General features: G+C 45.4%; 1 protein-coding gene across 2 annotated transcripts in view; it reads left to right on the top strand.

Annotated features, from left to right (window-relative positions):
• Window positions 1-25,551, top strand: part of DHCR24 (24-dehydrocholesterol reductase) — a 39,966-nt gene that overhangs the window by 5,899 nt on the left and 8,516 nt on the right. For both annotated transcript variants that reach the window (XM_011973836.1, XM_011973834.1), the window contains exons 2-6: window positions 1,239-1,394; window positions 8,972-9,077; window positions 9,807-9,925; window positions 13,324-13,587; window positions 18,892-19,035. In XM_011973836.1, coding sequence (XP_011829226.1) covers window positions 1,239-1,394; window positions 8,972-9,077; window positions 9,807-9,925; window positions 13,324-13,587; window positions 18,892-19,035 — 789 coding nt within the window. The remainder of the gene's footprint in view (window positions 1-1,238; window positions 1,395-8,971; window positions 9,078-9,806; window positions 9,926-13,323; window positions 13,588-18,891; window positions 19,036-25,551) is intronic.

Below are 25,551 nucleotides of genomic sequence, written 5' to 3'. Positions count from 1 at the left end.
AAAGTCTGGGAGTACAACTGGATCAGGCATGGCTGGATCCAGGATCTCTGTCCCCCATCTCCATCTGTCCATCCCTCTGCCATCTGTTGCCCCTGCTTTTCTAGGTTGACTTCATTCTCTGGAGCCTCTCTCCTTGGAGAGGCCCCAACAGTTTCTGGCTCATATCCAACCAGCTTAGCAACCCCAGTAAAGAGAGAGTGGCTGTCCTGGAACTGGTCTCATTGGCTTGACTTGGGTCATAGACCCATCCCTTAACCTGTCTCTTTGGCCAGAAGGATAGAATCAGACCTCAGTCACGTACCCACCTCATGGGGCAGGGGAGTAGAATCAGTCTCACTTGGACCAAAGGAAGATGGGGATTTTTGAAGTGGATGAAGAGGAAATGGATGGTCACAGGTCAAAACGACAAATATCCACCTACCTGCACTTGTCTATCTCAGCAGAAAAGAAATACTTCATCCTGCGTTTCTGGTGGGCTTGTCATCCATGGGCCATTTGTTCTGTGTTTTGTGCTCTGGTCACTTACCTTAGAGGTTTTGTAAAACCTCTTCCTTCTATAGGCTTGGTGGTCCTTGCCTGCTCCTCCTCTCCCCCTCAAAGTGATGCATGAGTTAACATATACAAATGTTTAAACAGGCCTTGGCATGTGATAAGCCTCCATACATGTTAGCTATTACCCTGTGAACTGTTACCACAGCCCCATCTATCCTTCCTGTCCTGAAGTCAAACAGTCCTGGCTATGAATCTCAGCTCTGCCATTTACCAATTGTGTGACTTTGGACAAGTTCTTTTGCTTTTGAGTTTCCTCATCCTCAAAAAAAGGATGTCATCCTAACTTCCTGGGACTGTTGTAGGAATTACACAAGACAGTGTGCAAGGAGATGCCTAGTGTGTTGGGAATACTCAGTAAATGGTCATCATTTTTATACTTGCTATTATTACCATTACAAAACCTTTTCTGAACTTCCCAGCTAGAGTTAATGTTTTCAGAACACTTTGATCCTCTATTCTAGCTCTTTCATCATTCTGCCTTATGGTGTAGCAATATGTTGGCTTTTCTGTTAGCCCTGCTGGCCAGGGAGGTGCCAGAGGGTAGGGCCAGCAGGTCTTTTCATCGTTCTGTTTCTCCAGTGCCTGATGGAGGCATCATTCCCAGCTCCCTCTCGATGAAAGCAGGGCTGCAGGCTGCTCGGGGGATCCCCGGTGGGGCCAGCTCACCCTCTGTCCTGTGGTTGCAGGTGCGGGAATGGAAGGAGCAGGGCAGCAAGACCTTCATGTGCACAGGGCGCCCTGGCTGGCTCACTGTCTCACTACGTGTCGGGAAGTACAAGAAGACTCACAAAAACATCATGATCAACCTGATGGACATTCTGGAAGTGGACACCAAGAAACAGGTGAGAGTAGCACTTTTCCGGGCTCTGGGAGCAGGTGGGGCTCTGCCCCTGGTGCAAATGACTCATAGGGAAATGATTGTAGCCAAGGGCATCCCAGAGTGGACAGGACCAATGCCCACAGTCATAGAAGATACTCCCTGCCATTGCTGTCCTTAAGCCTCACAGCCACCAGGAGAGAGATGGGTCATAATAGCTCCGGGGAACCCTTTGTGTTTCCACAGGAAGTCAGGAATGGGGAATTCATGAGCAAAATTGAGAGGCAAAAAGGAATCTACTTACCCCTTCCTGATAAGGAAGTGTGGTAGTAAAAAATGGGCTACAGAAGTGACTGAGAGGCGTGGGTCTTGTTACAAGCTTCCTGGAGACCCTCTTGGTTAATAGCCTTTGAAATGTACATACTCTTTGGCCCATCTAGTAATTTTACTTCTCGAAACCTGGCTTAAGGAAAAAAGGAAATAGACTTCAATATAATTAAAGATACCCAACACAGAGCGATTATATCACAGTATTATTTCTAATTGACAGCAGCACAATATCCAATAATAGGGGAGTCATTAAATATGGTATGTCTACTTGATGGCATTTTGTTATTATTGTGAGACCTTGGCCAAGTTACTTAATCTCTCTATGCCATTTTTTTAACAGCTTTATTGATGGATTTAAAGTGTGGTGACACTATTACCACAATCAAGACAACAGACATACCCATCACACCCCAAAATTTCCTAATGCTCCTTGGTAATCCCTTCCTCTAACCCCTAGCCCTACCTCTTCCCCGACCCGCCCCCCACAGCCTTAGGCAAACAATGACCTTTCTGCCACTATAAATTAGTTTGATTCTAGAGTTTATATAAATGGAATCATACGGTGCTTTTTGTTTGTCTAGCTTCTTTCACTCAACATCTTTATTTGGAGATTCATCCACATTGAAGCGTGTGTCAATAGTACATTCTCTTTCACTGATGAGTCATATTCCCACACATATTGTGTGGACGTATCGTAGTTGGTTTATCCATTCACCTACTGATGGACATGTTGGTTGGCTCCAGTTTGGGGCAATTGCAACTAAATTGGAATATTTGTGAACAGTGTTTGTATGGGCATATGCCTTCCTTTCTCTTGGGCAAATACCTAGGAGTGAAATGGCTAGATCATGTGGTGGGTGTACATTTAACTTTTTAAGAAACTGCCAAATTTTTTTTCCAAAGTGATTGTAGCATTTTACATTTCCACCAGCAGTGTGAGTGTTGTTCTTGTTCCACACTGTAATAAACTTGGTATGGTTAGTCTTAATTTTAGCCGTTCTAATAGATGTGTAGTAGATTTTCATTGCACATTTCCCTAGTGACTAATGATCTTTTCATGTGTGTGTTTGCTATTTGTGTATCTTCTTCAGTGAGGCCTGATCAAAGCTTTTGCCAGTTTTTAAAAAATCAGGTTGTTTTCTTATATATTCAGGAAACTTTTTTTTTTTTTTTTTTTAAACTTTTGAGTTCAGTGGTACCTGTGCAGGTTTGTTGTATAGGTAAACGTGTGTCCTGGGGTTGTCGTACAGATTATTTCATCACCCAGGTACTAAGCCTAGTACCTATTAGTTATTTTTCCTGATCCTCTCCCTTCTCCCTCCCTCCACCCTCTGATAGGCCTCAGTGTCTGTCGTTCCCCTGTGTGTGTCCATGTGGTCTCATCATTTAGCTCCCACATATAAGTGAGAACATGCGGTATTTGGTTTCCTGTTCCTGCGTTAGTTTGCTAAGGATAATGGCTTCTACCTCCATCCATGTTCTTGCAAAGGAGCATGGCTGCATAGTATTCCATGGTATACGTACCACATTTTCTTTATCCAGTCTATCACTGATGGGCATTTAAGTTGATTCCATGTCTTTGCTATTGTGAATTGTGCTGCAGTAAACATACATATGCATGTGTCTTTATGATAGAATGGTTTATATTCCTTTGGGTATATACTCAGTAATGAGATTGCTGGGTTGAATGCTACTTTGGATTTTTGGTCTTTAAGGAATCACCACACTGTCTTCCACATGGTTGAACTAATTTACACGCCCACCAACAGTGTATAAATGTTGCTTTTTCTCTGCAACTTCTCCAGCGTCTGTTATTTTTTGACTTTTTAATAATAGCTATTCTGACTGTGTGAGATGGTATTTCATTGTGGTTTTGATTTGCATTTCTTTAATTATCAGTAATGTTGAGGTTTTTTTCATATGCTTCTTGGCCACATGCTTGTCTTTTGAAAAGTGTCTGTTCATGTCCTTTGTTCACTTTTTAATGGGGATGAAACAGTTCCTTATCGATGCTGGATATTAGACCTTGAAACAACACTCTTTATTAGATTCATGATTTGCAGATATTTTCTCGCAGTCTACGGCTTCTCTTTTTAAAAACCAGAAGCTTTATTTATTTTTTCTTTTTAAAAAACCAGAAGCTTTATTTATTTTTTCTTTTGAGACAGAGTTTCACTCCATCGCCCTGGCTGGAGTACAGTGGCGCGATCTCGGTTCACTGCAGCCTCCACCTCCCAGGTTCCAGTAATTCTCCTGCCTCAGCCTCCTGGGTAGCTGGGATTACAGGCATGTGCTACCACGCCCAGCTAATTTTTTGTAGTTTTAGTAGTAGAGATGGGGTTTCACCATGTTGGCCAGGCTGGTCTCGAACTCCTGACCTCAGGTGATCTGCCTGCCTTGACCTCCCAAAGTGCTAGGATTACAGGTGTGATCTACCACGCCTGGCCAAATCAGAAGTTTTAATTTTTCCCAATTTGTTAATTTCTTCTTTTATGCATTGTGGGAGTTTTGTTTGTTTGTCATTTGTCTGTTTATATTTTTGTTTTTTGAGACAGAGTTTTGCTCTGTGGCCCTGGCTGGAGTGCAGTGGTACTATCTTAGCTCTTGGCAACCTCTACCTCCCGATTTCAAGCAATTCTTGTGCCTCAGCCTCCCAAGTAGCTGCAATTACAGGTGCGCACCACCACACCTGGCTAATTTTTGTATTTTTAATAGAGAGGGGGTCTCACCACATTGGTCAGGCTGGTTTCGAACTCCTGGCCTCAAATGATCCACCTACCTTGGCCTCCCAAAGTGCTAGGATTACAGGTATGAGCTACCGTGTCTGCCCTGCTTTGTGTTTTTGATGTCTTATTTAGAAATCTTTGCCTATCCAATGTCAGAAAGTCTTTCTTCTATATTTTCTTCTAGAATTTTTATAGAAACCTTAAAGTGAAGCTCTCTGGACCTGGAGGTTTCTTTGTAAGCAAGTTTTTAAGCACAAATTCAATTTCTTTAATAGATATTGGGCTCTTCAGTTTATTTATTTCTTCTTGGGTTAGCTTTGGTAGTTTATGTCTCAAAGATATTTGTCCATTTCACTAAGTTGTATAATTTATTGACATAAAGTTCACAATACTTCCTATAGACATATGTAGCAATATGTCAAGTCTTTCATTCTTGATACTGGTATTTTGTTTCCGTTCTCTTTTCTTCCTGAACAGTCTGGCTAAAGGCTATTGAATTTTATTGATCTTCTCAAAAACTAGCTTTGATATCACTGATTTTTCCCTTTGTGTGTGTGTGTTTTGTTTTCAATTTCATTGATTTCTGCTCTGGTCTTTATTATTTCCTTTCTTTTCTTACACTGGGTTTAATTTTACTCTTTTTCTGGTTTTTTAAGTTTAAAGTTTAAGTCATTGACTTAGGCCTTTTTTTCTAATATAAATGTTTAGTGCTATAAATTTTCCCCTAAGCACTGTTTTAGAGGCAGCTCACAAATTTCTGTTTTCTTTTCTTTTTATTTCAGTTCAAAACACTTTCTGATTTCACTTTTGATGTCTGCTTTGACTCATGGATTATTTAGAAGTATGTTAATTTTTTATCATTAGTTTTGAGCAATTTTACTATGATGTGCTTTGGTATAGTTTTCTTCATGATTCTTGTTTGGAATTTGTCATAAGTTTTTCATCAAATCAGGAAATTTGGGGACCATTACTTCTTCATCTATTTTTCTGTCCCCTCCTTTTTCTCATCTAGTTTAGAGACTGCTAGGCCTATATAATATTAGGCCATTTCAAGTTCTTCTACAGCTCAGGTCACTGAGGCACTGTTCATTTAAAAAATTTTTCCTCTCTTTCATTTTGGATGATTTCTGTTGCTGTATATTTAAATTAACTAATCTTTTCTTCTGCAATTTCTAATTTGCTGTTAGTGCCATCCATTGTATCTTTCATTTCAGACACTGTGGTTTTCATTTCCAGAAGTTTGATTTGGATTTTTTTTTTTTTTTTTTTTTTTGAGACGGAGTCTTGCTCTGTCCTCCAGGTTGGACTGGGTACAGTGGCGTGATTTCAGCTCACTGCAACCTCCACCTCCTGGGTTCCAGTGATTCTCCTGTCACAGCCTCTGGAGTAGCTGGGATTACAGGTGCGCACCACCGCACCTGGGTAATTTTTTTGTATTTTTAGTACAGATGGGGTTTCGCTATGTTGGCCAGGCTGATTTCGAACTCCTGATCTCAGGTGATCTGCCTGCCTTGGCCTCCCAAAGCACTGGGATTACAGGTATGAGGCACTGCACCTGGCTGGATCTTTTTAATATATTCTTAATGTCTCTACTTAAATTTTTGAATATAGAAAATATAGTTATTACAAATGTTTTGATGTTCCTGTTCGCTAGTTCTAATATCTGTGTCAGTTCTGGGTCTGTTGTCTTGATTGATTTTTCTCATTGTGGGTTGAATTTTCCTCCCTCTTTGTATGCCTGGTAAAATTCTGTTGGATTCTGACATTGTGATACTTGACATTTTACCTTTTGGGGAGCTGGGTGTTTTTATATTTCTATAAATTTTGAGTTTTGCTCTAGGAGGCAGCTATGTTACTTGGAAATAGTTTGATCCCACTGGGTCTTGATTTTTTAGATGGGGCCAGGGCAGTATTTAATCTCGAGTTAATTATGAGGCAAGATCATTTTGAGTACTCTACACAGTGCCCTGTGAATCATCAGGTTACCAGTCTGGCTTGTGGGAACAGACACTATCTCCTGCCCTGTCTGATCCCCTGGTACTATTACCTGTTATCTTTTTTTTGTTTTTTATTTTTAGATGGAGTTTCACTCTTGGTGCCTAGGCTAGAGTGCAGTGGTGCAATCTCGGCTCACTGGAACCTCCGCCTCCCGGGTTCAAGTGATTCTCCTGCCTCAGCTTCCTGTGTAACTGGGATTACAGGCGCCCACCACCATGCCCAACTAATTTTTTGCTTTTTTTTTAGTAGAGGTGGGGTTTCATCATGTTGGCCAGGCTGGTCTCAAACTCCTGACTAACCTCAGGCGATCCACCCGCTTGGCCTCCCAAAGTGCTGGGATTATAGGCATGAGCCACCACACCCAGTCTATTACCTGTTGTCTTTTCTGGCAGTTTTTTACCTGGCTTCAGCTTCAGGTAACAGCCTCACGTGTATTTACCGATTAGTACTCAGTTGAATTCCCAAGGACGCCTTTTCCATTTCTTCAGTTTTTTCTCTGTGCAACTCTCTCCTCTCCAGTACTGTATCCTGCACGCTCTACTCACCTTGGTCTTCTGAAACTCTCATCTCCATCTTTTTTTTTTTTTTTTTTTTTTTTTTGAGACAGAGTCTCGCTCTGTCATCCAGGCTGGAGTGCAGTGGTGCAGTCTTGGCTCACTGCAACCTCCATGGGTTCAAGTGATTTTCTTGCCTCAGCCTCCTGAGTAGCTGGGATTACAGATGCCTGCCACCATGCCCAACTAATTTTTTGTATTTTCAGCAGGGGCAGGTTTTTGCCATGTTGTCCGGCTGGTTTTGAACTCCTGACCTCAGGTGATCCACCCACCTCGGTCTCCCAAAGTGCTGGGATTACAGGCGTGAGCCACCATGCCCAGCCTCACCTCCATCTTTTTAACTCTTAGAAAGTCCACTGGGCTCCACCTGGGTTTCTCTCCCTGCACTGCCTAACTCCAGGCAGTTAGATGGGCCATCCCTAGAGCTCACCGTTTTTTAAAATCATTTTTTATTTTTTATTTTTTATTGTTAGGTCTCGCAGTGTTGTCCTGGCTGGTCTCGAACCCCTGGCCTCAAGCAGTCCTTCTGCCTCAGAGCTCACCTTGTTTGTTTCCTCTCTCTGAGGGATCACTCACTTTCATTGTTTATGTCCACTACATTGAAAACTCTTATTTCATATATTTTGTCAGGTTTTTTTTTCAGGCAGCAGGGTAAATCTGGTTCCTGTTGTTCCACTTCGGCTAGAAGTAGAAGTCCAAGGGATGTATACATTAAAAAATCACGTGTTCCAAGAATGTGTAATGATAACAGATGATGGTCATAGTATAGTGTTACATTTTAAAAAGGCAAGATAGAAAATGAGATATGCTTTTTGTTTGTGTGTGTTGTGTTAAAACATACAAAATAGTGTGAAAGGAAAATCTTGGGGCCCCCAAATTACTAAAATAAGGGAAAAGTCAAGCTGGGAACTGCTCAGGACAAACCTGCTTTGCATTCTATTCAAAGTCTTCCCTCTGCTCACTGAGATAGACGCACATTCTGATTAGCTCCTTTGGAAAGGCTTATCCGAAACTGAAAAGAATGCGGCCATTTGTCTGCTACCTACGTGTGACCGCGAGCCCTCTCTGTGCTTCAAGTTGTCCCTGCCTTCCTGGACAGAACCAATATACTTCTTACATATATTGATTGATGTTTCTTGTCTCCCTAAAATGTATAAGATCAAACTGTGCCCCAGCCTCCTTGGGGACATGTTGTCAGGACTTACTGAGGCTGTGTCATGGGCGCACATCCTCAACCTTGGCAAAATAAACTTTCTCAATTAACTGAGACCTGTCTCTGATATTTGGGGTTCACAGTACCAATATAGTATGTGTGGGGGAAAAAAAAGTAAATACACTCTGTTATTAATATTAGTAACTCTGAAGAACTAGGATGGGTGATTTTTTTTTTTTTTGAGACGGAGTCTCCCTCTGTCACCCAGGCTGCAGTGCAGTGGCAAGATCTCGGCTCACGGCAACCTCCACCTCCAGGGTTCAAGCGATTCTCCTGCATCAGCCTCCCAAGTAGCTGGGACTACAGGTGCCCGCTACCACGCCTAATTTTTGTATTTTTAATAGAAATGGTTTCACCAAGTGGGCCAGGCTGGTCTCAAACTCCTGACCTCAGATGATCCACCCACCTTGGCCTCCCAAAGGGCTGGGATTACAGATATGAGCCACCACGCCTGGCCAGGATGGGTGATTTTTGTTTTCTTCTTCACTTTTGCTGTATCTTCTAAGTGAATGAGTATTTCTCCTGCAATTTAGAAAAGGATAAATCAAATATTTAGTATAAAGATACTTGAAGAGCGAGGTTAAACACTAGCTAACCGAGAGCCAGAAATCACATTCCCTGTAATTAAAGACAATGTTCTAGAAAGAGCCTGTAAAGACTGTATAGGAATCCCTGCAGTGAGTATTTGGGAAGGTTTGAGATGACACCTTCTGTGTGTAGGAGCTCCCATTGGGCTTGGCAGCCTCCTTTTGACCCAGGGTTTCTTTCCTTGTGTCAACAGATTGTCCGTGTGGAGCCCTTGGTAACCATGGGCCAGGTGACTGCCCTGCTGACCTCCATTGGCTGGACTCTCCCCGTGTTGCCTGAGCTTGATGACCTCACAGTGGGTGAGGACCCTATATTAACGGGCAAGAAGAGACACACGGTCCTAGGACCGGAGCTGATGGGCCTTGGCCACCCTCCATCTAGTCCTGGAATCGCTGCTATTCCATCTGTGACAGAAGTCATTCTGTCTCTTACTTGCCTGCTCCAATGACAGGGTGTTCACTGCCTGCTGTTCCATTTCTGAGCAGCTCAGGTTATCAGAAGGCACTTTTAATTTCTGGTTTGAATCTGCTTCCCTGTGACTTGTTCCCGTTGCTCCAGTTCCACCCCATGGAACACACAGAATAAATCTAGTCTCTCTTCTCCTCCCATAGGATTCATAGCCCCCAAAGCATCTTCTTCTTTAGGGAAAACACCTTCAGTTCTTTTAACTATTCCCATGGGACAGGGCTTCCTGTTACCCCTTCAACCTCCCTTTTCATTAAAGTCCATCTCAAGATGAATGCACAAGATTTCTAGGTTGAGTCTGGCCAGAGGTGAGGTTTGAGTACCCTTGACAAGGTCTGCTCGCCACCCCCTTCCTCTAAGGATGCCCTCATGCTCCCATCTAAGCCCCTCCTTCCCTCTCCTGCTCTCTAGATTGACAGGTGGGAAATCTCCCCTAAGTCAACAGCCCCATTTCTGCTAGCCTACCATGCCTCCCTCAAGCTAGGAGGTCCCCCAGCTCCAACCCACCCCCAACCCTGTGCCCACAGCTCTCCCTACTGACACTTTGTGTGATGTCTCTGCAGGGGGCTTGATCATGGGCACAGGCATCGAGTCATCGTCCCACAAGTACGGCCTGTTCCAACACATCTGCACTGCCTATGAGCTGGTCCTGGCTGATGGCAGCTTTGTGCGATGCACTCCGGTGAGTTCAGCGATGGGAGACGTCCATGCCAGCCTGCTCTGGGCATTAAGGATCCTGAGGTCAGGGAGGTGGCTCTTCTAGGTGTGCTTCATTTCAAATACCTGTTCAGTCTGGGTCTGTATCCATAACAAAAATTTGTATACCCCTTATGAGCTTGGGCAATGTTATAAATGCATTATGTATATATTAAGGCATGCGTGTAATCCTTCAACAACCTAATGATCCCTATTTTATAAATAGGAAACTAAAGCTCAGAGAGATTAATAAATTTGCTATAGTCACACAGCTGGGACTCAGCTGTAATCAGGCTCCCAGGTCCCTCCCCTTAGCCATTCATTATGCCATCCTGCCTTTCTGGAGGAAGTCAGGCCTTGACATCAAAGCTGTGTTTCTTAACACTGTGAGGTATAGTCATGTGTCACATAACAGTAGGGATATGTTATGAGAAACAAGTTATAGGCAATTTTGTGATTGTGCAAACATAAGAGTGTACTTACATAAACCTAGATGAGATAGCCTACTTCACACCTAGGCTACGTGGGATAGCCTACTGCTCCTTGGCTACAGACCTCCACCGCGTGGTACTGCGCTCAATACTGTAGGCAGCTAGAACACAATGGTATTTATGTGTCTAAACATACCTACACTTAGAAAAGGTACAGTAAAAATACCGTATAAAAGATGAATGGTACACCTATATAGTGTACTTACCATGCATGGAGCTTGCAGGACTGGAAGTTGCTCTGGGTGAGTCAGTGAGTGAGTGGTGAGTGAATGTGAAGGCCTGGGACATTACTGTACACCACTTTAGACTTTATAAACTATACACTTAGACTACCCTAAATGTATTTTTTGAAATTTGCTTTCTTCAATAATAAATTACTGTTAGCTTACTATAACGTTTTTACTTTATAAACTTTTTTAAAAACTTTACACTCTTGTAGTAACACTTAGCTTAAAATGCAAACACATTGTACAGGTGTACAAAAATAGTTTCTTTCTTTGTATATTTATTCTATAAGCTTTTTTCTATTTAAACTTTTTTTTTAAACTTGTTAAACTTTTTTTGTTAAAAACTTAGACACAAGGCTGGGTGCAGTGGCTCACTCCTGTAATACTAGCACTTTGGGAGGCCAGGGCAGGTGGACTGCTCGAGCTTAGGAGTTTGAGACCAACCTGGGCAACATGGCAAAACCCTGTCTCTACAAATAATACAAAAATTAGCTGGGCGTGGTGGTGTGTTCCTGTATTTCCAGCTACTCTGGAGGCTGAGGCAGGAAGATCACTTGAGCCTGGGAGGCAGAGATTGCAGTGAGCCGTGATTACGCCACTGCACTCTAGCCTGGGTGGCAGAGCGAGACCCTGTCTCAAAGAAAAAAAGTCAAGACATAAACACATGTTAGTTTAGGCCTACACAGAGTTTAGATTATCAATAACGCTTCCACTTCCGCATCTCATCCCACTGGAAATTGTTCAGGGGCAATAACACATGGAGCTGTCATCTCTTCTGACTACAATGCCTTCTTCTGGAATACCTCCTGAAGGACCTGCCTGATGCTGTTTACAGTTAACTTTTTTTTAATAAGCAGAAAGAGTACACTCTAAATAACAATTAAAAATATAGTGTAGTGAATACATAAACCAATGACAGAGTCATTTATCATTATCAACTATTATGTAGTGTATATAATTATATGTGCTATACTTTTATACAACTGGCAGTACAGTAGGTTTGCTTAGACCAGTGTTACCATAAACACATGAGTATGACATTAGGACAGCTGCGATAGCCGTGATACCACTAGGCAACAGGACTTTTTCAGCTCCATTATAATCTTATGTATCTGTGGCCCATTGTTGACTGAAGCATCTTTATGCAGCATGTGATCAGGTAACTAAAAGTGATTAGAGAGTTGGTTTAGAAAAATAAAAGACAGTTCTACCACCCAAACTAGGATTCATACATTTAAAGTGTTTTACCTAAGGTGTGAGATAGAATTGACACTTTAAATAACCTTGGATCTGTCCTGGCAGGTGTGAGGGGACCCTGGGATGGGAGGGACAGTCAGTCCTGTTGAAGTAGGTATTTCAGGGAGCCACCAGACTCCTTCACTTCACAGAAGAGGGCCCAGGGAAAGACTCCCAGCTTGGCAGCACTGGTCTTGGGTGAGAGATACCCCTAGCAAGATTCACATCAATTCATTCTACTTTCCTGAATGCTTGCGGGAGCCCTGTCTTTTGACCTATTTATTGTCGGCAGAGAAAGGAAACAGACATTTGTGAATTCCTTCCCTTCTCTGAGACCCAGGTTCCTCACTGACAAATACGTGGTCGAGAGGAATAAGTAGGTCCTGTATGGGAAGCTCCTTGCATAGAGCTGAGCATGCAGCAAGTATGTCATTGTCACTGCCATGGCCAGAGGAATGTGATTAGCTGCGGGCCCAAGGGGGAATCGGTGAGCCTAGTGCTGCTGTTCCTGAGGCTTCTGCCAGCCTGCTGCAGAACCTCCTTGCTCCAGCTCTCCTGCCCTGCCGCATTCCCTGTGCCCGCCACCAAGAGCATTCAGGTTTCGTGGAGACTGCACAGGGCTGTCCTCTTAGTAAAGGCAAGACACGGCCGGACTTTTGCAAAAGAGATTTATTAGAACTAAAGAATCCCAGTTAGAATGGCTGCGGAAATGTCAGTTGTCTGTGTCCGAGACATATGTCAAAACAATAAAATGATGAGGTTGGACATTGATTTATGGAAGCAGATGAGGTGTTGTAGGAAAAACGCTGGCTGGGGAGTTAGGTGGTCTTGCCTGAGCCCTGGCATTGCTGCAGCCGACTTTTCTGGGAAGACTTCGGTGAGTCATGGCAGCTCTCAGAGACTCAGTTTCCTTAAGGGGGTGCCAGCACTCTCCCTGGACTCTGTCGGGGGTGGATCCCACAAGCCAATGGACTGGGAAAGGCCTTGTAAATTGTAGTTATGGTTCAGAAGGGAGGCATTTTAACGTTCCCCAGCTACATTGCCTGACACCCACTAAGGGTATCAAGGCCTGGCCTTGGACCTCTGCCCTTGGGCAATGCCCCTGCCATTGTGGGTCATTGGGCAGCAGTGCCAGTCCCAGCTTTTTCCTGAATAGCGTGTGGGTCAGGGGCTGTGCCTAGATGGGAGGAGGAGGATGCTTTCTCAGTGACGGTCCCTGAGACAGAGGGCAGTATTAGGCTCCATGTCATGTCGAAGCTGCAGAGAGAAAACTAAAGCCCAGCAAGCACAGTTTGTGAAGCTCATTGTTTGGGTTTACACAAGATAGTGAGAGAATAGGGACTCTCCCAGGCTTTGCTCCCCCCACTGACTGCATGCCATAATGTGGGGCCCAAGGTTCCAGCTCTCAACACATCAATTCTGTCTCATAGTCCGAAAACTCAGACCTGTTCTATGCCGTACCCTGGTCCTGTGGGACGCTGGGTTTCCTGGTGGCTGCCGAGATCCGCATCATCCCCGCCAAGAAGTACGTCAAGCTGCGGTTCGAGCCAGTGCAGGGCTTGGAGGCTATCTGTGCCAAGTTCACCCACGAGTCCCAGCGGCAGGAGAACCACTTCGTGGAAGGGCTGCTCTACTCCCTGGATGAGGCCGTCATTATGACAGGGGTCATGACAGATGAAGTAGAGCCCAGCAAGGTAAGCCAGGGTGTCAGTTGCTGCAGACCAAGACTAGGGAGGCATGAGTGTGGTGGGACTGAGCCCGTTCCCCCATCCTGACCCTGGCAGCCACCTCTTCAAGGCTGCTGCCTGGGTCAACCCACCTGGGGTACAGGTAACAGGATCTATTGTCATAGATGTCTTAGACAGTGATGGAAGCTTTCATCTACTCTGCCCTTACCACCTGCCTGGGATGTGCTTGTCTCTTAGTGGATGTAATCTTTGGTCCTTATAGCAAACCCCATTTTATAGATGAGGAAACTGCGTCTTCAAGAGGTATTGTAGGCTGGGCACGGTGGCTCACACCTGTAATCCCAACACTTAAAAGAGGTAATGCAAACTTCCACAAGATTCGAGTAATTGATTTGATGCCTTGGAATCTAGGTTGACATTCCTTCCACGTATACCATGTGATTTTTATTAGCAGTTTTTTCTCCATTTAGAAAGGATTTGTGCTTATTGTAAGAGACTTGGAAGGACAAACAAGTAAAAAGAAAAGACTCTATCTGTAAACATGACCCAAAGCCAGTGTTGCTAATGTGTTTGGTGTACAGTTGGCCCCTGTGTCTGTGGGTTCCACATCAGTGGATTCAACCAACTGCAGATTGAAAGCGTTCCCAATGAGTGGTTTCATCTGAACTGAACATGGACAGACTTTTTTTTCTTGTCATTATTCCTTAACAGTTACATAGCATTTACATTGTATTAGGTATTATAAGAAATCTAGAGATGATTTAAAGTATACAGGAGCATGTGCGTAGGGTTATATGCAAATATTAAATCATTTTATGTAAGGGACTTGAGCATTCATGGATTTTGGGGGATCCTGGAACAAATACCCTATGGATACTGAGAGACAGCTGTATTTATTTCCTCTTTCTGTGTGTGGATTTTTTTAAAGTTTTAAAATCATATAACAATGCTGAAATATATAAAGAAAAAGTTAAAGTGCATCTCTTTACACCAGCATGTAACCACTTATGTATAACAGTTTTATGTGCATTCTTTGAGACCTATTTATTTATATTTATTTATTTATTTTTATTTTTTTTTTTTTGAGACAGGGTCTCTGTAGCCCGGGCTGGAGTACAGTGGTACGATCACAGCTCACTGTAGCCTTGAACTCCAGGGCTCAAGCAATCCTCCCGCTTTAGCCTCCTAAGTAGCTAGGACTACAGGTGTGTGCCACCATGTCCAGTTAATTTTTTTTTTTTTTTTGAGATGGAGTCTCGCTCTGTCGCCCAGGCTGGAGTACAGCATGTGATCTCAGCTCACTGCAACGTCTGCCTCCTAGGTTCACACGATTCTCGTGCCTCAGCCTCCTGAGTCACTGGGATTACAGGCTTGCACCACCACACCTGCTTAATTTTTGTATTTTCAGTAGAAATGAAGTTCACTGTGTTGGCCAGGCTGGTGTCAAACTCTTGACCTCAGGTGATCTCCCTGCCTTGGCCTCCCAAGCCAAGTGCTGGGATTACAGGTGCGAGCCACTGTGCCCGGCCTGGTTAATTTTTTAATTTTTAAAAGTTTTTTGTAGGGATGCGGTCTTGCTGTGTCACCAAGGCTAGTCTTGAACTCCTGGCCTCAAGCAGTCTTCCCACCTCAGCCTCCCAAAGTACTGGGATTACAGGTGTGAGCCACCACACCTAGCCAAGACCTATTTCTCTGTGTGTGTGTGTGTGTGTGTGTGTGTGTGCATGTTTTCATTTCATTGTGTAATATCCCACTTTTGCATGTAAATAATAATTGGCCTAATTTAGCCCTTACCGACATTTATGTTGCATAAACTGTTTTGCTATAAGCAAATAAGATTGCATTTAAGATTTAAGACTCTCTTACATTTATCCTGTCCTGTACAAATATTTGTGTAGGATTGAGTCAGAGAAATGGAATTTGTTACACAAAGGTTTGAGCACATTAAATATTAATAGATATGACCAAACAGCCCTCGAGAAGAGCTGTATTTATGCCTACTTGCAGCAATGGTGTGTGAGAACACCTTTTTCCCTACATTCTTGCCAACACTAAATAGGATCTCTTTCATTTTTGCCAATCTGATAGGGTTAAAAATAGTATCTCGTTTTATTTTGCAGTTCTTGGATCACTTATGAGAGTGAGCCTCTCTTTGCAGCATTTTGCAGTTTGTTTGTCTTCAGCTTTGATCACTTGTTCACATTTGTCTTTTCTTGTTTCTTGGTTTTTGTTTTGTTTTGAGACAAGGTCTCGCTCTGTCACCCAGACTGGACTGCAATGGTGCGATCTCGGCTCACTGCAACCTCCACCTCCCAGGCTCAAGCAGTTCTGTCTTAGCCTCCCAAGTAGCTGAGGCTACAGGCACATGCCACTGCACCTGGCTAATTTTGGTATTTTTAGTACAGATGGGGTTCTGCCATGTTGCCCAGGTTGGTCTTAAACTTCTGAGCTCAGGTGATCCACCTGCCTTGGCCTCCAAAAGTGCTGGGATTACAGGCGTGAGCCACTGCACCTGGCCTTTTTCTTGTTTGTTGTGATAAGCATTTCCCCATGTTGTTACATTGCCTTCGTAACTGTCATTGTTAATGTCCATCTACAGAACATTGCATCGAGGAAACGAATGCCCTATTGCTGCCCATAGTTGGAAATTTAAGTTGCTTCCAATTTTTTTGTTATTTTAATTAATGGAGCAATGAACATCTTTTGTCTGTAATTTGAGTAATATCTTAACGTAAAATCGCAGCTCAAAGGATAGGCATCCCTTAAGACTCTTAACCTATACCTATATACATACTTAAAACATTTTAAAATTGTGAAGGGCTGTAAAATCATCTGGTACAATCCTCTCTACAAATAAGGAAATGAGGCCCAGAAAGGGAAAGAGACTTCTCTGAGGACACACAGCTAGCACAGAACAGATTTAAATTCCAGCTTCTGACTCCTGGTTCCATGTTGGTTCCCTGACATATCAGCCTACAGACTTTAGCACCATGCAAACATTGCTTCCTGTGGGATACTCCGGTAAGTGCTGGAGGTCCTGGAACAGCGGTGGCAATACCGGACATTGAGCTGAACTGCTCTGGCCCTCCCGGGCCCCTGGATCTGCCTGACTGAGGCCAAAGCCCAGACAGTGTGTGTCACCTAGCACCAAGTCACCTAGCAAGTCACCAGAGCTTTCCGACTGCTCTGAGGTGTTCCCTTGAGGCTCTCAGGGGTAGGAAAGCTGAGGGATGGCACCAAGGGGAGTCACCACCCCCACTGTACCCAAAGTGGCTCTGCTGTCATCCATTTGATGTATTAGATGCCACCTAAGATTATGATTTGGCAGAGGGGTTTGCACAGCTTTTAAAATATTTAGAGGCCTGATATGATTCCCTTATTTCCCAAGAAGAAGACTGTGAGGCACAAAGAGCCTTACCCAAAGGCCCTCCCAGAATCAGCAGCAGAAGGATATTTGCCAAGTGCCCCAGTGAGCAAGACCCTGATACCCGATGGGAACAGGGCTGGGCAGAGCGGTGGATGCCATTAGACGTCTGGGCATTTAATTTTAGGAGCATTGCTTCCAAACATTTCTGTTTCTAAGCATTCAGGAATTGTCCCTGTGTGCCAGGCCCTGTGATGGGCCCTCTGCAGACACTGCCCAGTGTAAAGCTTGCTGCAATCCTGTGAGAAGCAGCCTGCCCCCATTTCACAGGGGAGGCCCAGAGATAGGAAGTGGCTTGCAGTCAAGGGCTGGGGTGGACTGGAGCTTGTGCAGCCACTTGGCCTCCTCAGCTGGTGTGTGCCTGGAAGAGACAGACTATCTGGGTTCTTTCCCATATCCTGGGCTTCTCTGCATGGCTCCTGATGCATCAGTGAGCACCAGGAGCACCTGTATCCAGGTGGCTCTAAGTCTCACTTTCATTATGCAGCTGGTGCCACTGCCAGGTATGTGCCACGCCTCCCCTGGGGTTAGATCAGGTTGCTCTGTTTCCTGTTGGGTTCCCCTGTTCACATTAGCATGCAGAGGCCAGCGTGAGTGTTTTTTGCCCTGCCCCATACCGTCCACACCAAAACGAATTTGGGCAAAGAGGCTTTTTAGCCCCAGTTTCCTCCCTGCAGAGTGACCTCACCAGCAGGGTGGCCTTACCAGCAGGGTGGGCCTGCACAAGCGGGTGGCACACAGATAAGCTACAAGTGCTGGAGGCCAGAGATCCAGGGCAAAGTGTTTCCTGGCTCTAGGGTAGAGCAGGTCAGCAAGGGGATGGCTGGGGACTGATACTCCGGCCACCTGTGGGCGAGGCACCGTGCTTCACACTTTCTACATCATCTTTTTTAGTCTTGCAGAGATGCTAAGTAACCTGCCCAGGCTCTGCCAAGTGTGTTGTAAGTGGAAAAAGCAAATTGGCAAATAATGCATATAAGATGGTTCCATTTTTATAAAGTCATGTGTATGTAATGTCTAATAGGCAAAGAACTTGCACAAATATGTGTTTTTATTGTCATGTTACATGTGAAGAAACAGGCTCAGAGGTGACCTGCCTGAGGCCACACAGCTGCTGGGGAACTGGGTGTGTCCCCAGCTGCCCACCCTGAAGCTTGTGCTTTTCCAGGATCCCCCCTGCCTCCCCCTGAGAGCATCTCTGCCAGAATTCATTTATGGATGAGAAAGCTGAGGCCAGGAGAAGCTCAGCCATCCCAAGGCACACAGCACATTGAGTCGTGACCATTTAGGGCTGAAGGAGACACTAGCTCAATAGAAGATTTGGGTGTGGGAGCCCCCAGGGCCAGAGAGGTGTGAGCCTTATTCATGTGAGCATCCTCCAGACGATGATGGCTGCTGTGCCCAGAGAACTATGGAGCTTGGTCCAGGGAAAGTGCCATGACCAGTTAGTGCTGTGAGCCCTGGGTTGCGCTGAGGGGCTGACCCATGCCTAGAGTTGGTGCTTCCCTGGCCTCGGGGAGGGTGGGAAGGGAGGGAGGGAGGGAATTCCCCTGCATGGAGCATTGCATCAGGGCAGTTAAATGTTTAACTCTGTTAAACACTTGCACCAGGCTAGGCTGGGGTCGCTGAGTTCTCTAGACTGTCAGGGACTCACTGTTTGGCCCTGGGCACACACCACTTAACCTCTTTGAGCTCCTGCTCTCTCTGCTAGAGGATACCCGCTGTGCCTAACCTCACCAGCTTTCAAGAGTCTCAAAGGCGGTAATAGACATGAAAGAGCTTTGAAAAGGCCAGGAGTGCTGAACAGAAGCCGGGTGTTGCTGTTACACCCCGATGGCGCTGGGCGCTTGTCTGCAGCCTGATCACAGTGCCCTTTGTCATTTCAGCTGAATAGCATTGGCAATTACTACAAGCCGTGGTTCTTTAAGCACGTGGAGAACTATCTGAAGACAAACCGAGAGGGCCTGGAGTACATTCCCTTGAGGCACTACTACCACCGCCACACGCGCAGCATCTTCTGGGAGCTACAGGTGAGGCTTGGGTTTCTGTAGCCCTGGCTCCTCCGGGCCAGCTGGGCAGGGAGCCCGGACAGTTAACACTGTAGCCATGCTCTCTCCCTTCAGGGTAAAGAGTGGCTTTGTCCTAAGGAACACCTTCTCACAGTTGTTTCCTTCTGAAGGAACCGACTATCTTCAGTTCAAGCAGCAGGCTCTTAAGCAAGCGTCTGCTTGGTGCTGGGGAGTAGGTCCCTCGGCCAGTACTTTAGGGAACGCAAACCTGTTCTGCCTTTGAGCCTCTAGCCACAGTGAGCAGACAGATCCCTGCACTGTAAAGGGCCTCAGGAACATGAGTAGGAAGTGGCTAGTTCTGCCTAGGGCTTGAGGTAACAGCCGAGCCTGGCTGTGAAAGGTGAGTGAGAATTTGCTATTGCATGTGTAGATGGGTGGGTGGATGAGGAGTAATGACACTTTAAGTGGTGAAAGGTCAGGAAGAGCCCCTCAGGAGACGACTTTGTGAGCAGGGACCTGAACATAGGGAGGGCAGGCCAGGAACAACTCCGGGGAGAACTCTGGAACTCTGTTCACAGGCAGAGGGACAGCCAGAGCCCAGGGCTTGAGCTGGGCTAACAGAAAATTAGCCATTAGAAAATGGACAGTTCAGGGTGATTTAGTACATTCAGTGTTGTGCAACCACTACCTCTGTGTAGTTCCAAACATTTTCATCTCCGAAAAGGAAACCCTATACCTATTAAGCGGCCACTCCCTATTCTCTCCCCTTTCCCCAGCCTGTGGCAACCACCAATTCATCTTCTGTCTCTATAGATTTACTTATTCTGGATATTTCACATGTATGGAATGATACAGTGTGTGCCTTTTGTGACTGGCTTCTTTTACATAGCATAATGTTTTCATGTATCAATATTTCATTTCTTTTTATGGTGGGATAGTAGTTCATTATGAGAAACCACATTTTGTTTTGTGACTCATCTGTTGATGGACATGTGGGTTGTTTCAACCTTTTGGCTACTGTGAACAGTGCTGCTACAAACCTTCATGTGCATGTCTTTGTTTGAATACCTGTTTTCAGTTCTTTGGGATTTAGAACTAGGAGTGGAATTGCTGGGTCATATGCTAATTCTGTGTCTAACTTTCTGAGCAACAACCAAACTTTTTTCCACTGAGGCTGTGCCATTTTTCATTCCCACCAGCAATGTATGAGTGCTCTTATTTTTTTTAACAGTCTCACCCACACTTGTTATTTTCTGGTTTTTAAATTATTAGTATTATTATTATAGCCATTCTGGTGGATTTGTGGTATTGACTTGCATTTTCTAAACTAATGATGTGGAGCATCTTTTTATATGCATGTTAGCTGTTTTGTATATCTTCTTTGGTGAAAAGTCTATGTGAATCCTTTGCCGCCTTTTAAAATTTGGTCATTTGTCTTTGTTGTTGAGATGTAAGAGTTCTTTAGATGTAAGAGTTCTTTATATATTCGGGATAGTAGGCCCTCATCAGATATATGATCTGCAAACATTTTCTCCAATTCTGTAGGTTTCTTTTCGTTGTCTTGGTAATGTCCTTTGATGTACAGAAGTTTTTAATTTAGATGAATTCCAATTTATCTATTTTCCCTTTTGTGTTTTTAGTGCCGTATATAAGAATTTATTGCCAAGTCGAAGCCCCTGTGTTTTCTTCAAAGACCTTTATAGTTGCAGCTCTAATATTTAGGTTGTTGAGTGGGGTAGGAGTCCAGCTCCATTCTTTTGCATATAGCTATCCAGGTGTCCCAGCAAGGCTGCTTGTGTTTGAAAAACAGCAAGAAGGCTGAGGAGCCAGCATGCTCACGCTGAGCTATGGTGAGGAATGAGGTCAAACAGCCACCAGAGGCTAGATCATATGGCTCCTTGTAGGTTAGAAAGGACTCTATATTTTATTCTAAGTATAATAGGAAGCCAATGAGGGCTTTGAACAGGAAAGTGACATGGCCTGATTTTTGTTTTAAAAGAATAACTGTGACAGCTGGATAGAGTGGATGGGGGCAGGAGTGAACAAGAGTGGAAGAGTAGAAGAAAGAAGATACTGTTGTCTGGGCAGCAGCAGGGGAGAAGTGTCAAATCTGGGAGATGCAGTGCAAGTTGAACCAACAAACAGGATTTCCAGAGAGCTTGACCATGGATGTGATTCCAAGGTTCAGGGCCAAGGTTGACTGCCATTTGAAACATGGGGGAGGGGACTGGAAAGGGGAATCAGAAGCCATTCAGATGTCCAGGTGGGACGACAGCAGGAGCCAGTGATGTGTGTCGGGACTTCAGGAGTTCAGTGGAGGTTGGAGCCCCATCTGCACATTTCTTAGCCACAGAGAAATGTTTTCTAAAGCCATGGAGGGAGATGAGTGATGGTGGATAGAGAAGACCCTGGGACACCCAGCAGGTTAGGGGAGGAGGAACGAGCCAAGGGCAAGAGAAAGTGCTGTCAACCAGGGTAGGGGAACAAAGCCAGGAGGATGTGGCATCCCAGAAGCCAAGGGAAGACTGTTTCAGAAGGAAGGCCAGCAACTATGCCACATGCTGCTGAAGGAGAGACTGGATTTGGCCATGGGAATGTCATCATTGACTTTAAGCAATAGGGGTGAAACCTTGACCAGTGGGTTCGAGAGAGAACTGGAAACAAGGCAGTGGAGACAGTGAAAACAAACTGTGAGAGAGAGGCTCACTGTCAAGGGAGGCAGAGAAACAGGGTGATGGCAGGAGGCCCGTGTGGGGCCAGGTGAAGGTACTTTGTGTGATTGCTTTAAGATGGGAGAGGTGGCAGTTATGACAGTGATCCAGTGGAGGGGAAAATGACAGTGCAGAAGAGGGTATATTGAAAGGGCGAAGCCTTGAGCAGGGGGGTGGAGTGGCTCCTGAGCTCAGGTGGAGAGGTTGCCTTTTGATGGGCACATGGAAAGTTCATCCCATTGTCAGGAGGGAAGGAGGACCATAGGGTGGTGGGAGGGTGTGAGAGTTCTCTTCTGATTGCTTCTGTTTTCTCAATGAAATAAGGATCTTGGCTGAGATGAAAGGGGAGAGGATTTTGATGGTTTGAGGAGAGAAGAGATGTGAAGCTGTCCCTCAGAGAGTGGGCAATGAATTAACTGGGAAAACACTGTGGCATTGCCAGGTAGCACTGGGCCTACCAGGGATTCACACTCATGAATTTACAGTGAGACCAGCCCTGTGGTTGTGGGTTTTCACTCAGGAATCTGTGTGGGTGGGGTACAGAGTAGGCAGAGAGTTATATTTAACCATGGCCGAGGTTTTGCAGGGAGTGTGATGTGTAGGGAAGAGTGAGGACCCAAGGGTGTGGTTATGATGAAATCTAAGCCAGCCATGGAGGGGAGGCAGGATGTGAGAGGCCCCCAGGGACTGACAAGGGACTGATCTGGTGGACAGGATGCCCTGGGTGAAGTGGAGCATCAAAGTCAGGGGACTAGAGGGCATAAGCTAGGAAGAGAGGCGGTGATGGCTGAGAACAAACACTTGTAGTGGAAGCTATGGAGACAGTGAATGCAGGGCAGGGTGACAAGGCCTAGGGGTCAGCAAACGTTCCTAAAGGGCCAAACAACAAATATTTTAGGCATTGCAAGCCACAGAATCTATCATAGCTCCTCAGATCTGCCACATGGAAACAGCCAAGGACAGTACATAAATGAATAGGGATGACTGGCCCCAGTAAAACCAAATTTACAAAAACAGGCACTAGGCCACGTGTGGCCAGTGGGCTCACTTCCTCCCACACTGGATCCCCACGGGTAGTAATTTCTGTCCCCTCCTCCAGGGTATTTTGTGAGAGCCAGTGGCCAAGGACATGTGGAAGATCAGATCACTGGAATGTAAAGAAAGAAGGCCAAGGGCAGAGAGACCAGGCGTGGTCAGGACCTTCTCTGTGGGTTTCAGTCACCAAAAGTTAATGTTGAGGAAAGTGGCAGTTTTCTAGGATCTGGTGAAAGGAGCCAAGGATGTTGGGATTCAGGGAATTCAGTGATCCACACTCTAGTGAGGGGAGGGGAGCTGTGGTTATTGTAATGTAATGGGGAGCCAAGCAAGAAGACACAAGGCAGATGATAACAGAGGTAGCCTTTATTGGGCTCACGGGCGAGGTTCACTGGTCCCCTAGGAGGAGGGCCGAGGAAGTCACACTCGGGGCAGGTATCAGGGGGCCTTTTATAGGGCGAGGTAGGCGGGGTTTGTAGGTTTCCGTTTCTGAGGAATGACGTGTCCAGGAGCTTGCGCAGAGCGGGGGTTTTTTGGCGGGCGCGGGCTTTTTTCGCGCGCTGAGAGTCTTAGCAGGAAGTGAAGGGCAGGGAGTTCTAACAAAGGGCCTGCCATGCCGGGTGATACTGCCATGTTGGGTCTAGATTCCTGCCTAACAGTTATCAGGGGAGGTATTGGGCACATGTTTCCAAGTTTCTGAGGTTGGTTTCTGGGCACGGGGGAGGAACAGAGATCTGGAAGCAGTAATGAGGGGCCAGGGGGACCCTACCTCACCTCCATCTATCCCAGTGGCAAGAGGGTTTTAGGGGAGAAAATGATACCATTTAAAGAGGGCTTCAGGGTTCTAATTAAGAACAAGGAGGGGAAAGGAATGTTCAGAGAAGAGACTGAGAATGGAGAGGGTTTTGCTGAGGTCAGACCATGAGAACAGGGCTTGAGGAAGGGTGGTGGGGCAGTGGCAAGTGAAGTCAGATTAAGAGTTGCTGCATTGCTGTAGTAGGTTAAGATCACAGTAACAAGGCACCTGGCAGGCCATGGTGACTAAGGACAACAGAACGTAAGGCATGATGGAATTACACCTGGTGGGTTCCTAGAAGAAGGTGATTGGTCAGTTCTGATGTTGGGTAGGTATCTTAAGCAGAATGTGATTGGGTAGTGGTAGGGGTGGAGGAGTGTAGGGGTGAGGGTCTCATCATGGCCTGGGGGGCTATGGGGTCTCCCCCACACCCATTAGTCTTAATCTTGGGCAATGTCAAGGCCCACAGCAGGTGGTAGGCAATTTTGCCAAAAGCAGAAGCCACTATGAGTCCTTCTTGATCCCTGCCAAGAACAATGTTAAGGTTGTGGAGTGTGGTTTTGTTAAGAGAAAGGAGAGGAGCCAGCGAAAGAGGATCAGAAAGATAACAGCAGTGGTTAACATTAGCCACTCTCATTGTGGTGGACGTTAATGCCAAACACTTTCCACGCATTATCTTCATCTTCCCAACAACCCTCTGAGCGTAGATATTAGTGTTATTTCCATTCCACAGATGAGAATACTGAGGATTAGGTTATCCAAAGTAACTACTAGCCTGAGCAATATGGCAAAACCCTGTCTCTACTAAAAATACAAAAATGAGCCAGGTGGGTTGGGGCATGCCTGTAATCCCAGCTACTAGGGAGACTGAGGCAGGAAAACCACTTGAACCCGGGAAGTGGAGGTTGCAGTGAGCCAAGATCATGCCAGTGTACTCCATCCTGGGCGACAGAGTGAGACTCTGTCTCAAAAATAAAAAAAAAAAAAAAAGAAACTGTTTGAGACAAAGTAAATAACACAACTCAGAGAATGAGTGTATTAGTGATCTATTCATGCATAATGAACAAAACCAAAAGTTAGAGATTAAAGCAGCAAACATTTATTATATCATAGTTTCTGAAGGTCAAGGATTTGGGAGTGGCTGATCTGAGTGGTCCTGGCTCAGGGACTCTCATGCTGTGGGCTAGGGCAGCAGTCATCTGGAGGCTTGACTGGGGCTGGAAGATCTGCTTGCAACTCACATGGATGTTGACCAGAGACCTTAGCTCCTTGCCACATGGGTTCCTCCAGTGACCTCATGACAAAGCAGCTGGCTTCCCCCAGAGCAAGTGATCCAAGAGAGAGACCAAGGAGGAGTCTGCAGTGCCTTTTACGACCCGTCATAGGCCACACCTCTCACTCCCACCATATTCTCCTTATTAGATCAGAGTCACTAATCCAGCCCATACTCAGGGGAGGGGCACTGAGCTCCACTTCTTAAAGAAAGGACTAGCAAAGAAGCTAGGGGCATATTTTAAAACCACTACAGAAGGCCAGGCGCAGTGGCTCATACTTGCAATCCCAGCACTTTGGAAGGTGGAGGTGGGCGAATCACCTGAGTTGGGGAGTTTGAGACCAGCCTGACCAACATGGAGAAACCTATCTCTACTAAAAATATACAATTAGCCAGACGTGGTGGTACATGCCTGTAATCTCAGCTACTCAGGAGGCTGAGGCAGGAGAATCACTTGAACCTGGGAAGCGGAGGTGGTGGTGAGCTGAGATCACGCCATTGCACTCCAGTCTGGGGAACAAGAGTGAAATTCCATCCCCCTGCAAAAAAAAATAAGATAAAAATAAACCTGCTACACAGAGCTAGGATTCAAAATGAGGTTTGTCTTACACATTTGTGCTGTTAAATAAACACTGACCCACACTGACATCAGGCAAAGGAAGAATCTGGAAGAATGGGTGTGTTCAACCTGCATTTGCATGCAGGAAGTGAACATTCAGACC

The sequence above is a fragment of the Mandrillus leucophaeus genome, unplaced genomic scaffold (assembly GCF_000951045.1).
Source record: "Mandrillus leucophaeus isolate KB7577 unplaced genomic scaffold, Mleu.le_1.0 Scaffold14, whole genome shotgun sequence".
Lineage (NCBI taxonomy): Eukaryota > Metazoa > Chordata > Mammalia > Primates > Cercopithecidae > Mandrillus > Mandrillus leucophaeus.
This window is presented reverse-complemented; position numbering and strand designations above follow the sequence as displayed.